General features: G+C 44.5%; 1 protein-coding gene across 6 annotated transcripts in view; it reads left to right on the top strand.

The window, feature by feature from the left end:
* The window catches only part of EMID1 (EMI domain containing 1), a 48,629-nt gene that overhangs the window by 28,978 nt on the left and 4,810 nt on the right, over nt 1-14,841 (top strand). For 3 of the 6 annotated variants that reach the window (XM_047828751.1, XM_047828749.1, XM_047828753.1), the window contains 2 exons: nt 9,046-9,090; nt 14,088-14,172. In XM_047828751.1, coding sequence (XP_047684707.1) covers nt 9,046-9,090; nt 14,088-14,172 — 130 coding nt within the window. The remainder of the gene's footprint in view (nt 1-9,045; nt 9,091-14,087; nt 14,173-14,841) is intronic. The other 3 variants (XM_047828748.1, XM_047828750.1, XM_047828747.1) reach the window with 1 other exon arrangement.

The following is a 14,841-nucleotide window of genomic DNA, read 5'->3' as shown; positions in this document are numbered from 1 at the left end:
TATATTTTGTTAGATTTATACCTAAGTATTTCATTTTGGGGAGTGCTTATGTAAATGATAATGTGTTTTTAATTTCAGGGGCACCTGAGTGGCTCAGTCGGTTAAGCGTCCGACTTTGGCTCAGGTCATGATCTCACAGTTCGTGGGTTCAAGCCCCACGTCCGGCTCTGTGCTGATGGCTCAGAGCCTAGAGCCTGCTTAGATTCTCTGTCTCCCTCTCTCTCTGCCCCTCCCCTGTTCGCCCTCTGTCTCTCTCTCTCTCTCTCTCTCTCAAAAATAAACATTTAAAAACATGTTTAATTAAAAAAAATAGATCTAGGCCTACTCAGATTGTGTATTTCTTCTTCTTTTGGCAGATTAGGTTTTTCAAGGAATTGGTCTAGTTCGTCTAAATTACCAAATTTGTTGGCATAAAGTTGTTGATAATATTTCATTTTATCCTTTTAATGTCCAGGGGATCTGTAGTGATGTCCCCCCTTTCATTTCTGGTGTTAGTCATTTGTGTCTTTCTTTTTTCTCTTTTAATTATCCTGGCTAGGGGATTGTCAGTTTTATTGATATTTTCAAAGAACCAGCATTTGACTTTGTTGATTTTCTCTATTGATTTTCTGTTTTCAATTTCATTGATTTCTGCTCTAATTTTTATTATTTCTTTTATGTTGCTTACTTTGGATTTAATTTACTCTCCTTTTTTCTACTTTTCTGAAGTCAAAGTTTAGTTTATTGATTTTAGATTTTGTTTTTAAGCTTTTTTTTTTTTAGAGAGAGAGAGAGAGAGAGGGAGGGAGGGAGGTCATGAGCAAGGGAGGGGCAGAGAGAGAGGGAGAGAGAGAATCCCAAGCAGTTTCCATGATGTTAGGATGGAGCCCAATGCAGGGCTTGATACCACAAACTGCAAGATCGTGACCTGAGCTGAAATCAAGAGTCAAAGGCTTAACCAACTGAGCCACCCTGGTGTCCCAGATCTTTCTTCTTTTCTAATACATGCATTCAGTGCAATACATTTCCACCTAGGCATTGCTTTCGATACATCCCATAAATTTTGGTAAGTTGCAATTTTATTTTTATGTAGTTAAAAATATTTTTAAATATCTCTTGAGATTTCTTATTTGACCCATGTGTTATTTAGAAATCTGTTGGTTAATTTCCAAGTATTTGGGGAGTTTCCAGTTATCTTTCTATTATTAATTTCTAGTTTAATTCCATTGTGACTTAAGAACATGCATGGTATGATTTCTATTCTTTGAAATTTGTTGAGATATATTTTATGGCCCCAAATGTTCCATGTGAGCTTGAGAAGAATGTGTAATCTGTTGTTGGATGAAATGGTCTATAGATGTCAATTATATCCAGTTGATTGATGGTATTGTTGATTTCAACTATGTTCTTTCTTTTTTTTTAATTTTTTTAATGTTTATTCATTTTTTTGAGAGATAGATAGAGATAGAGCATGAGTGGGGGAGGGACAGAGGGAGAGAGAGGCACAGAATCCAAAGCAGGCTTCAGGCTCTGAGCTGTGAGCACAGAGCCCAATGCAGGGCTTGAACCCATGAACTGTGAGATCATGACATCATGACCTGACCTGAAACCACTCTGAAACTGACTGAGCCACCCAGGTGCCCATCAACTATGTTCTTTCTGATTTTCTGCCTGACTACATTTGTCTGTTTCTAGCCAAGGATGTTAGAGTTTCCAACTCTAATAGTGGATTCATCTATTTCTCCTTGCAATTCTATCAGTTTTGGCCCCGTGTATTTAAAAAAAAATTTTTTAAATAATTTTTCTAATGTTTATTTATTTATTTCGAAGAGAGAGCACAAGTTGGGAGGGGCAGAGAGAGAGGGAGAGAGAATTCCAAGCAGGCTCCATGCTGTCAGCACAGAGATCAATTCGGGGCTCGATCTCACAAACCATGAGATCATAACCTAGGCTGAAATCAAGAGTTGGACACTTAACTAACTGAGCTACCCAGGCACCCCTTCGCCTCGTATATTTTGATGCTCTCTTGTTAGGCACCTACACATTAAGGATTGTTGTGCCTTCATTGATCGCTTTATCATCATTATGCATTGCCCCTCTTTATCCATGAAAGTTTTCCTTGCTCTGAAGTCTGTTCTGTCTCAAATTAATATAGTTACTCTCATTTTCATTTGGTTAGTGGTAGAATGGTATATCTTTTTCTATCCGTTGGCTTTTTGTGTGTCTTTATATTTAAAGTGGGCTTCTTCTGGACAACTTACAGTTGGGTCTTGTTTTTTTATTCACTCTGACAATCCTGTCTTTTAACTGGGATATTTAAACCATTGGCATTTAAAGTGGTTATTAGGTTAATATTTACCGTATTTTTTACTGTCTTCTATTTGTTGCCCTTATTCTTTGTTCCTATTTTTGTCTTCTACAATTTTTCTGCATTTTGTGGTTTTAGGTCATCATTTCACATGATTCCATTTTCTCTCCTTTCTTGGTACATTGATTGCACTTCCTTTTTTTTTTTTTTTTTTTTTACTTCTTGTAGTTGTTTCCCCAGAGTCTGCAATATACATTTACAACTAATCCAACTCTACTTGCAAATAACACATTACTGCTTCATGGTTAGTGCAAATACCTTATAATAAAATATTCCAATTCTTCCCTCCTGTTCCTTGTATCATTGCTGTCATTCATTTCACTCATATATAATCATATGTAAATCTATCTATACACACACACACAGATATACATAGACTCACATGCATAAGCCTATATGATCAAATATATTGTTGGTATTACTATGTTGAACAAAGTGTTTTCTGTTAGGTCAGTTAAGAATAAGAGAGATAAAAGTTTCATTGGGTTTTTACCTTCATTTATTCCTTCTCTGATGCCCTTCCTTTCCTTATATAGATCCTGAGTTTCTGACTTGTCACTTCCTTCTCTTTGAAGAATCTCTTTTAACATTTCTTACAAGGCAGATCTACTGGCAAAAATTCCCTCAGTTTTTGTTTTTCTGAGAAAGTCTTTCTCCTTCACTTTTGAAGGATAATTTCAGAGGGTACAGAATTCTAGGTTAGTGGTTTTATTCTTTTAACACTTAAAATATTTCACTATGCTCTCTTCTTGCTTGAATGGTTTCTGAGAAGTTGGATGGAATTCTTATCTTTGCTCCTCTAGATAAGGTGACGTTTTTCCTCTGGCTTCTTTCAAAATACTTTTTTTGGCAGGAGGTGGGGGGCACCTGGGTGGCTTAGTCAATTAAACATGTGACTCTTGATAATCAGCTTAGGTCATGATCTCATGGTTGTGAGATCGCGCCCCACATCAGGCTCTGCACTGAGCATGGGATCTGCCTGGGATTCCCTATCTTTCCCTTGCTCTCTCTGCTCCTCCCCTGCTCTTACTCTCTATCTCTCTCAAAATAAATAAATAAACATTTATTAGGTATAAAAATACACTTCCTTAAACTTTAAAAAAAATAATCTCTACAATCACTGTGGTGCTCAAACTCACAACCCCCAAGATCAAGAGTCGCATGCTGTACGGACTGAGCCAACCAAAGCGCCCCTTTCAAGATACTTCTTTATCTTTGGTTTTCTGAAGTTTAAAGATGATATGCCCAGGGTGTAGTATTTTGGGGCGGGGTGGGGGGGGCGGACATTTATCCTGCTTCGTGTTCTCTGAACTTCCTGATCTGTGCCTTTGAGAAAATTCTCAGTCATTATTGCTTTAAATACTGCTTCTGTTCCTTTCTTTTTCTTTCCCTTCCCATCTTCTCATTACATGTATGTTATACTTTTTTTGTGATCATCCTATCATTCTTGGATATTCTATTCTTTTTTTCAGTCTCTTTTATTATTGCTTTTCAGTTTGGGAAGCTTCTAATTGTCATAATTTCAAGTTTAGAGATTCTTGCCTCCACCATGTCCAGTCCACTACTGAGCCCATCAAAGGCATTCTTCATTTCTGTTACAAGTTTTCAATCTCTAGTATTTTCTTAAACATATATGCAAGTTTTTAACCTGAAAAATCTAAATATTAATATTAAGTCATATATTCATGTGCCCAACACCAAGCTCAAGAAATAGAACCTTATCAGTACCTTTGAAGCCCCCCATGTGCCCCTTTTGAGTCTTTCTCCTTGAAAGGTATCTTTATTTTTATATTTTTAATTATTATTTAAAAACTTTTTTTTAATTTTTGACATTTCTTTTTGAGAGAGAGAGAGACACAGAACATGAGCAAAGGAAGGGCAGAGAGAGAGAGGGAGGCACAGAATTCAAAGCAGACTCCAGGATCTGAGCTGTCAGCACAGAGCCCAACACAGGGAAACCCATGAACCACGAGATCATGACCTGAGTCAAAGTCAGATACTCAACCGACTGAGCGTCCCAGGCACCCATGAAAGGTATCTTTAAAGGGAATGTGAAGGGTGCCTGGGTGGCTCAGTCAGTTAAGCATCCAAGTCTTGGTTTCAGTTCAAATCATGATCTCACAGTTCATGAGTTTGAGCCCTGTATCAGGCTCCGTGTTGACAGTGCAGAACCTGCTTGGGATTCTCTCTCTCTCTCTCTCTCTCTCTCTCTCTCTCTCTCTCTCCTCCCCTCCCACGTGCTCTCTCTCCCTCTCTCAAAATAAATAAATAAACCTAAAAAATAAATAAATAAAGGAAATGTGAAATCTTGGCCAAGAAACTGAAGGACTTTATGACTACAGGTAGTGTTTTGTTATTTTTCTTGCTGTAGGTAGAACTTTAGGGAGGGGACAGTCTGGGATGAAATTCTGTTGAATTTTTATTTCTGGAACATGGCTCCTGATACTAGAAAGAAAGGCCTTTGTTAGGCCTGAAATATTTCTTTTTTTCTTTTCTTTTCTTTTCTTTTTCTTTTAGAGAGAGAGTATGCATGAGCAGGGAAGAGGGGCAGAAGAAGAGAGGAAGACAATCTTTTTTTTTTTCTTGGAGAGAGACAAAGCATGTGCATGTGTGTGTGTGCAAGCCAGGGAAGGGCAAAAGGAGAGAGAAAGAGAGGGGGAGGGGTGGGGGGGGAGAGGATCTTAAGCAGTCTCCAAATTCAGTGCAAAGCCTGACACAGGGCTTGATCCCACAACTCTGGGATCATGACCTGAGCCGAAATCAAGAGTCAAACACTCAAATGACTGAGCCACACAGGTGCCCTGTGGATTTAAGTATTTCTTAAGAGGCCTGGGAAAAATGTGATTACCCTTAGCTAACAGACTTTATGAAGAGGACCTTCGACTGAAATCTAGCATTTCTTTTTGATTTTTAGAATTTTCATCTCTCTGCTCACATTATCCGTGTTGTCAATTTTTTACATTAAAATTAATGGAAATTTAATTTAGAATATTAACCATAGTGTTTTATTTGCTAATTCCTGGTCTGATAATTCCAACATCCATGCTATATCTGACTCTAGTTCTAATATTTACTCACTCTTTTAAAACTGTGTTTTTTGCCTTTTAGTATGCCTCGTAATTTTTGGTTAGAAGGTAAACATGAGGTACTGGGTAAAAGGCCTCTTTATTCCAGTAAAGAGTAATGTAGTGGTAATGTACTCCAGTAAAGAGTAATGTGAGGAAGCATTCTGTAGTCTCATGGTTAGGTCTCAGTCTTTGGGTAAGCCTATCTCCCTACATTGTTAACTTCACCAGTGCCTCTTAATTTTGTTTTGTTTGTTTTGTTTCCCCTCAGGTGGGACAAGGTGGCTAGAGCTGGGATATTTCTCTTCCCCCATGTGGAAGGCTAAAGCTAGCTATAGTTGGGCATTTCCCTCCCCCTCCAGATTGGTAGGCTCTGATAAGACCCCAGCAGGTTAAACTCTGATAAAATAGTTTCTCCTGAGGGCAGGCCTTGCTGAGAGCAGAATGCTCTGGTGTGTTTCAAGATGGTACCTTTCCCCCTTCCTGCTGCTGAAAGCAAGAGGAGATTTTTCTACAGCATTCACTATAAGGACCTGACAGAGCTCTTGAGTAAAACTAGCAAAGATGTGAATATTCTCCAAAATCTGGGTCCCCCTGGAATGGTTAACTCTCAGAGTTGTCCACACTGAGCCTTTGGCAATTTGTCAATACATTTGGGTTTTCCTACCCTGGTGCTGGTTCCCAAGGAGGCTTATGTTCAGTAAATTATAATCCACCTCCTTTCTTCTCTCTCTCTCTCTCTCTCTCTCTCTCTCTCTCTCTGCAACTTGGGGGGCAGTGCTTTGTCCTGTGACCTCACATCTTTGATGCTTCTAAGAAGAGTTGTTGATTTTTCATTTTGTTCAGTGTTTTATTTGTTATTAGGAAAAAATGGTGACTTCTGAATTCCTCATGTGCCATACCAGACACAAAAAAATCTGTTTTGTTTCATTGTTTTTTTTTAAGTCAAATTTAGGGAAAAATTGGTTAGTATTTCTCCACATTTTTTCTGTTCCTGTACTCTCTTCTCTCCTTTTGTGATCCTAATTATACTTAATACTCTCTCATGAGTCATTGAGTCTCTGTTAACTTTTCTAAAAATCTTTTTTCTCTTTGTGCTTCAGTTTGAGTTATTGTCTTGACCTGTCTTCAGGTTAACTAATTCTTTCTTCTGTTATGGCCTATCTTCCGTTAATCTCAGCTACTGAATTTTTTCTTTCAGGTATTATCCTTTTCATCTCCAGGATTTCCATCTGATGCTTTTTCACAGTATTCACAGATCTCCTGAAATTCCCCGTCTCACCACCATTATATCAGTTCCACTACATTCTTTAACATGTTTATCGCAGATACTTTAAGTTTGTATTTAAATTCCAGTTAATTAGCGTCCAGTGTAATATTAGTTTCAGGTGTACAATATAGTGATTCAACACTTACAAACAACACCTGGTGCTCATCCGGACAAGTGCCCTCCTTAATCCCCATCACCTATTTCACCCATCCCCCCACTCCCCTCTGGCAACCATCAGTCTCTTCCCTATAATTGAGTCTGTTTCTTGCTTTGCCCCCTCCACCTCTCTCTCTCTCTTTTTTTCCCTTTTGCTCATTTGTTTTGTTTCCTAAATTCTACATATGAGTGAAACATAAGACATTTGTCTTTCTCTGACTTAGCATTATAGTCCCTAGCTCCATTCATGTCATTGCAAATGGCAAGATTTCATTCTTTTTTATGGCTGAATAATATTCCGTTGTATGCATACACCACATCTTCTTTATCCATTCATCAATCAGTGGACACTCGGGCTATTTCCATAATTTGGCTATTGTAGATAATGCTGCTGTAAATATCAGAGTATATATATATATCCCTTTGAATTAGCATTTTTGTATTCTTTGGGTAAATACTCAGTAGTGCAATTGCTGGATCATAGGGTAGTTCTATTTTTAAATTTCTGGGGAACCTCCATACTGTTTTCCACAGTGCCTGCCCCAGTTTGCATTCCCACCAATAGTGTGAGGAGGTTCCCCTTTCTCTGCATCCTCACCAACACCTGTTGTTTCTTGTGTTGCTGATTTTAGCCATTCTGATAGGCATGAGGTGAATATCATTGTAGTTTTTATTTGGATTTCCCTGATGATAAATATCACAGATATTTTATTTTTTATTTATTTTTTTGAGAAGATGCTTGTTTTCTTTTAATGTTTATTTATTTTTGAGAGAGAAAGAGCACAAGCAGGGGTGGGACAGGAAGAGAGACCCAGAATGTGACACAGGCTTCAGGCTCTGAACTGTCAGCACAGAGCCCAACGGGGGGGCTCAAACCCACAAACCACAAAATTATGACCAGAGCTGAAGTCAGATGCTCAACTGACTAAGCCACCCAGGTGCCCCCATTTAAAAAAATTTTTTTAATGTTCATTTATTTCTTTTGAGAGAGAGAGTGCAAGTGGTGGGAGGGGCAGAGAGAGAGAGGAGAGAGAGAAAGAGAGAGAGAGAGAGAGAGGGAGAGAGAAAGAGAAAATCCCAAGCAAGTTCCATGCTTGTCAGCACAGAGCCTGATGTGGGGCTCCATCCCATGAACCATGAGATCATGACCTGAGCCAAGATCAAGAGTCAGATGCTTACCCGACTGAGCCACCCAGGTGTCCCTGGATTTCCCTGATGACAAATATCACAGATATTTAAAAAAATTTTAATGCTTTTATTTATTTTTGAGAGAGAGAGAGAGAGAGAGACTGAGCACAAGCAAGGGAGGAGCAGAGAAAGAGGCAGACACAGAATCTGAAGCAGGCTCTAAGCTGTCAGCACAGAGCCCGACGCGGGGCTCAAACTCGTGAACCACGAGATCATGACCTGAGCTGAGCCACCCAGGTGCCCCAATATCACAGATATTTTAAACTTTGTGTCTACTAAACCCAAAATCTGGGTTGGCTATGGATCTGTTTCTACTGACTTATTTTTCTCTTGATATTGGGTCACATTTTCCTGTTTCTTCACATATCTAGTAATTATTATTGCATACTGGACAATATAGATAACAGAATAAAGAGAATCTGGGATCTATTATCTTCCTCTGAAGAGTGTTGATATTTGGTCCAGTGTGTGGGTTGGACTCAGCTTGTGACTTTAGGATGGGTAGTTCATGGACCATCTGAGCATTAGAGGGGGGTATTTATATAGATTTTACTCCCCTACTGTAGCTCCCTGCTTTCCAGTATTTCCTTTCAATTTCACTCTCCTGTGGCCATCTCAACTCCAGCCTATGATTCTTCGGCCCAGTAAGATGATAAAGCTTTCTGCTTGAGCTATTTGCCAGGCTGAGGGGGCTGCAGTGTGCCCTCAGAAGAAACGCCACAAGTATTTATTTTTTACCCAGTGTAGTTCCCTTCTTTCAAAAGTCAAATAGCCTCCAGTTTCTGGCTGCTCTTTCCCACGTTCTATTGTCTTCAAGTCATTGTTTTGGGGGGTTTTTTTGCATTTAATCTAGTGTTAGTCCCATACAAGCCACTCTCTGTCTCTCTCAGCCTTCTAGCTTCTTCCAGTCTCTCCTTCCCTCTTTCCCCCTCTTTCCCCCTCTCCTCCCCTCCTTCCTTTTCCCACTCTCCCTCCCTCCTTCCCTCTCTCATTGCTTCTACCTCTATCTCTCCTTGCAGGGAGAACCTGGCCCCAAAGGAGACCCTGGTGAGAAGAGCCACTGGGTAAGCTCCAGCCGAGCACTGACCTCCCACTGCCCTTCCTGCCCTGGGCTCTCAGGAGATCATTAGCAGTGGGGACACCTCATCCAAATCCCCACTGTAACCTGGTCTCCTAGGAAGGAGGCTTGACAGATCTCAGCTCTAGCCCCCTCCCAATCCTGTCCTTCCCAACCGGACAGGGCCAGCCTTATCAGCAGACCCCATGCTCTCTGTCTCTGTCTTTGTCCCTGTCTCCGCCTTCCCTCTGTGGCCTTTCCAAGCCAGGGTGACCCTGCCTGTTCCGCCTGGGTGGTTTGGGCTGACCCAGTCCAGACTGCATCCTCTGCCTCATAGTCCCTTCCCAGCAAGGGCTTTGGCTTCTGCTCCTTTGTCTGCAAAAGAAAGGGAGGCGTGAAGACAATATCCACACAAAAGAATGGGACGGAAGCCTTGAGAAATCTGTGAAGCATAGGAAGGGAGGCATAGGAATGGTGAAGGCCCTATGGTTAAAGGGACAGGGGACCTAGATACCACCGTATACATAGGAAATCCATGGAGCACAGGAAGGGAGGCCTAGAAGCCATTATGTATACATGGTACATGGTAAATGAGGTCAGGGGACCTAGACTTCACTATTCTCAAAAGACCTGTAATTAACAAGAGGTCCTAGACACCATCACATACATAGGAGACTCAGGGGGAGTGCAAGGACAGGGGGAGTGCAATGACAGGACTATCATGCATGGGAGAAACATGGAAAATGAGATGGGGTGATCTAAAAATCACTCTGCACAAAGGAAGCCCAGGAAGATTGAGAAGGAAGGCCTAGAAACTGTCACATACACAGGAGACATAGCATGTATGAGAAAGGAGACTTGGAAACCACAGCTGGGGTCCTAGAGACCTTTACAATCATTGGTGATGGTTGCAGTGAATGAATTCCCAGGCCTAGAAATTGACCCACCCAAGATACATGGGGAGAGGACCAAAAGCCCACAATGCAAGAACCTGGAAACCATTGTGACATAGACATTTGGAAAATGGACAGGGTGGAGGCAGACACCCCTACAGGAGAGAAAACTGGGAAGCTCTTTAGGAGACTGGTATCGTGCCTCCCTTTCCCCCAACCCCGTCTGGATGCAGTCTGGCTGGGGTGCCCTACTTTCCAGCAGGCACTAGTTAACGAAGACATGGGATGCACCCAGCGCCTGCCTTGCCCTCTCTGCTCCTGATTGTGGGGTCAGTGATGGATACAGCCGTGGGAGCCCCTCACCCCGCACGAGCCCTTCCCCATGTCTTCCCATGACTTCTGGGGCCCTGCTACCTCTCCGGCAAACCTCCCCCAGCCCCTTGCTTGTCACTCCACTCCCCATACCCCCCTTCATCCCCCAGTGGCTCTAGAGTCTCTTAAGCATACTACCAATAGGTGCATGAGCCAGGCCGGGGGTCAGGTAGACCCATATAAGCCCAGCCCTCTGCCTCCCCTGGGCCTGTCACTGGCCACCTCCACTCTAGGAACATGTTTTCTATTCAGCCCAGGAGAGGTAGGAGAGGTGAAGTGAAGCTGAATTAGGTTATGCAGCTTTATCCATACATGGAGATTCTGGGAGGAGAATGGATGCCTGAACTATCCCAAACCAGGCCTTGAACTCAGGACCACCTGTAGGAGGGGCTGCCCAAAAGGTAGCAGGGCCCCTGCCCATCCTCCTTCCTCCCTGACTCCCACCTGTACTTCTGCCCCTGCTTGCTGCCTGCCTGAGGGGGACCTGCTGGGCTGGGGTCAGCATGAGGCTTTGGGGACTTGGGGACCAGCTCTGTGGGGGGTAGGTGGAGATGAGGCCCAGTGTGGGGAAGGGCCCTGAGGGGCCACTCTCCACCTACCACCCCCAGGTAGACCTGAGCCAACAGTCCGATTGCGGCTCGGCAGTGACACCCAGTGGTCATGAGCATAAAGTGCAGGCACTGCCCCAGAGTAGGCTGAGCCATCCCATCTAGCCAAAGCTCATACCCCTTATTCAGACAAGAAAAACTGAGGCCTAACTCCACAGAGCAAATTGTTGGCAGAGCTGGAAATGAAACCCAGGATTTTCAGCTTCCAGGACCTGGGAAACCAGCCCTTCCTTGGTGGGTGCCAGGCCCCAGGCTGGGTTCTGTGGACATAGATGTGATTTGGGAAGGGGGGGGGGGGAGGGAGATACAGACCAGTAACCAGCAGCAACAGGATAGAGGGAGTTCAGCTGTGATGGGGGAGGATTTATCCTCCTGAAGGAGGAGATGGGAGCTGAGGCCCGAAAGGTGCATTAATCAAGCAAAGGGTATTCAGGTAGAGGAGTGGGAACATCATGAACAAAGGCCTTGGGGCTGGAGTGAGCCTGGGGTAGCCAAGGAGCTGCAAATACTTTGCATGGTACAGTGTGACAGTCAAGGGGTGAGACGGAGGTCAAATAGCCTTGCAGGACTTAGGCCATGTTGAGGAATTTGAACTTCGTTCTGTGGACAGTGGGGAGTCACTGAAGTATTGAACAGCAGGAAAGAGACACAGTCAGATTTCTGTTTGCAAACCATTCCTCTGACTGCCCTGCGGAGAATGGATGGGAGAAGCAGAAAGAGAGACGGCAGGCAGGAGTCTGTTATGGCCATCCTGGCAAGAGACCCTGGGAGCAGGAACCGGAAGGAGGGCAGTGAGGATGGATGGATGGATGTCAGTGGACTAACAGAGACTTGGTGCTGGTTTGGCTGTGAAGGGGAGCAAAAAGTTAAGGCAACTTTCACAGAAAAGAACAAGAAGAAGAAGCCCCCCGCCCGGGGTTCTGCCCATGGAAAATGGGAGGTATCTGTCGTAAAGCTGAGTACGGGGTGTCCGGCAGACCCTGGACGCTCAGTCTGGGTTTGGAGGCGACTGGGGTGTTATCAGTACAAACAACAGGCCTCTCATCTTGGAAGGCATCCAAATAGCAGGAATGTTGCTTTAGTGTTTTCCTCCAATTTTCATTTAGAAGATTTTCAAATGTTCAGGAAAATCCAGAATGAATATCCTCCTGCCTTCCACTAGCCAGACCAACTATTAGTATTTTGCCACGTTTGCTCTTTCTCTCTTTACTTATATTTACAGACTTTAAAAAATCTATTTGAAAGTAAATTGCAAACCTCGTCTGTATTTTCCCTAACACATCAGTGTGTATCTCAAAAGAGTGTGGACATTCTCCCAAAACGCTCCAATACCACCATCACACCTAAGAAAGCTGAAATTGATTCAGTGAAATGATGCTCTAAAGTGATGTATCATTTAACCTACATACAAATTTTACCAGTTGTCCCCAAAATGCCTTTTTTTTTTTGCTTTTTTTTTTTTTAATCTAAGCTCATCAAGATTCATGCATTGCATTTGGTTGTTACAACTCTAGTGTCTTTTCATCTAGAATGGTCCCTGTCCTTTTCTTCTTTCTCTTGACTTTGTCTTTTTGTGAGTGTCCCACCATCTATCTAGATTTGCCCGATTGTTTCCTTGCGACGAGATGCAGTTAAATGCTCTTGGCAGGAGCATTGGTGGGGGCTGCAGTACCCTTTATTACATCTTATCAGGAGGTTCGTGAGGTCAGCTTGTCCCACTGTCCATGCTGGGAGTGGCTTAACATAATTTTTGAAGGTCATCTATTTTTAGATCCTGCTCTTGTAATACTTGAAAGGGATTACTTTGGTGTGCGGCCCACGGTGACTCTGACCGTTAGGCTGCAATGTCCAGTCAGTGGCCTGAGAGTATCCAAATCCTTGTGATGTGGACAGACAGCTGGGTTATAACAGACAGCCCCAGCAAGGCCACAGCAGGCTCACAGACACATTGGGAGGTCTCTCGGTTGTTAGATGTTGGATTTCAATGGTGGCAATATGCATATGCTACCCCATCCCTTCACTTAATCTGAACCAAGTAAAGGACACTGAGAGAGACTCCCAGGTATGTGAGGGCTGGAATAGTTCTATTTGCTGTCCTGGGGTGCTCCTTTGGAATTAAGATATCGACATTCCGGAAATAGCTTTAGTCTGGATTAGGAAAGAGGAAGGAGTGAGGGAGTGTGGAGTTTCAGCCAGATTGTGGACCTCATGCTGGGGAAGGAAAGGACAGACAGACAAACTGGAAGTGAACGTGAGGGCTGGCCTGAACCCTGGGTAGCAGCCGACAATATCTCGGGGTGGGGAGGCCTGGGGCAGGGGCTTTGGGGGCCCGCTGCCACATCCCTGGGCCTGGGGGCTACAGACCTAGGGATGCTACTTCGAAGGGAGGGTGGGGCTGGGGGCCTGATTCCAGGACATGCAGAATGCAGACTTGGAACAGTCAGAGCCTGGGGAGGGATTGAGCCCAAAGTGAGAAGGGCTGAGGAGTGGACACCTGGGCCTGAGCCTTAGCTTCTCCAACACGTTAAGCACAAGTTCCCAAAAGTGATGCCACTCAAACATTTTCTAATTTTACTTGCCTATATTCATTTTGATGTTAATGGAAAGAAGATCAGTGGGAGCCTGAGTGGAATTGATGGAATTCATTAGAGTGAGGTTAATGTAGTATGTTAATGTAGGCAAAAAGTGAGTCAGTTTAAAGAATATTAAGTAAACAAGAGTGCAGGTGGCCCAGGGATGTGGCAGGAATCATGCAGGTGTCAGGCAACAGAGATTTGGGGGTGCCCCATGACAACCTCCAGGGCAGGCCCCGAGGCAGGTTCTGGGACAGCAGTGCGGCCCCTGTGGCCTGGCACTGCCCTGCCCCCAGTGCAGCAGATGTGCAGGGGTGTGGGCAGAGAGCAGCCAGCTGGGACCCATCAGGACTTACTGAGGGGGCCGCTTCCACCTGTCTTGCCCCTCCCTGCCCCATCCTCCCCCGGCCTTATCCTGGCTGTCCGCGGACCCTGGGTTGTGGCAGGTGGTGCGGGGCCGCAGGTGCATGTCCAGGGTGGGGCATGGGCCACCAACAAGCTTTGCAGGACCTCCTCCCTTGCCCCCTTCACGGCTGCATCTGTCTCTTTCCTCCGCAGGGGGAGGGGTTGCACCAACTACGCGAGGCTTTGAAGATTTTAGCTGAGAGGGTTTTAATCTTGGAAACAATGATTGGGCTCTATGGTGAGTAGAGACAGACAGACGGACAGACAGCCCAGCCCCCACCCACCAGCCTTCCCCAGGCCCTCTAGGGGTGGAGCTGCCTGGACCCAGTCATGAGGCTGGAGAAGGTGCCTGCCCCAGGCAGGTGAGGACGTGAGAGAACAAGGCCACCCATCCCTCAATGGCTGGTTCCTCCTCCACAGGTGAAAGGGAGCCCTAGAAACCTGGGCCCCCACCTCTGTGGTCAGACTGGGCCTCCGGGCATTGTGAGTAATGCGGTTTCCAGGCCTGCAGGGGAAGCAGAGATGACAGATTTTGAGTTTCGAAGAAATTAGGGGCAGTGGAGCCAAACTCCAGACCAGAAAGGGATTGTGGGTAACAGAGCCACATGGCAGAAGAGCAGGGGATCATGGGTAATAAAGTCAGAGCCCAGGCCCACAGGAGGGTTATGGGTAAGAAATCCAGACTCCAACCAGGCTTCATTCAGCTCTAGAGAAGTCATGGGTAAGAGAGCCAGTCCCCAAGCCCACAGGACAATAGGTCATGGAACTAGACTCCAGAAGTGCGGGGACTGCGGGTGACGAAGCCAGGCTCAGTCCCCGGGGTACTCCAGGTAATATACCACCCACCAGTTCTGATCTCCCCTCCCCCAGGAGCCCCCAGAGGCTCTCACAGGGCAGGCCTTCCTGG

The sequence above is a fragment of the Prionailurus viverrinus genome, chromosome D3 (genome assembly GCF_022837055.1).
Source record: "Prionailurus viverrinus isolate Anna chromosome D3, UM_Priviv_1.0, whole genome shotgun sequence".
Taxonomy (NCBI): Eukaryota; Metazoa; Chordata; class Mammalia; order Carnivora; family Felidae; genus Prionailurus; species Prionailurus viverrinus.
The sequence above is the reverse complement of the archived record's forward strand: the minus strand, read 5'-3'. Positions and strand labels throughout refer to the sequence as shown.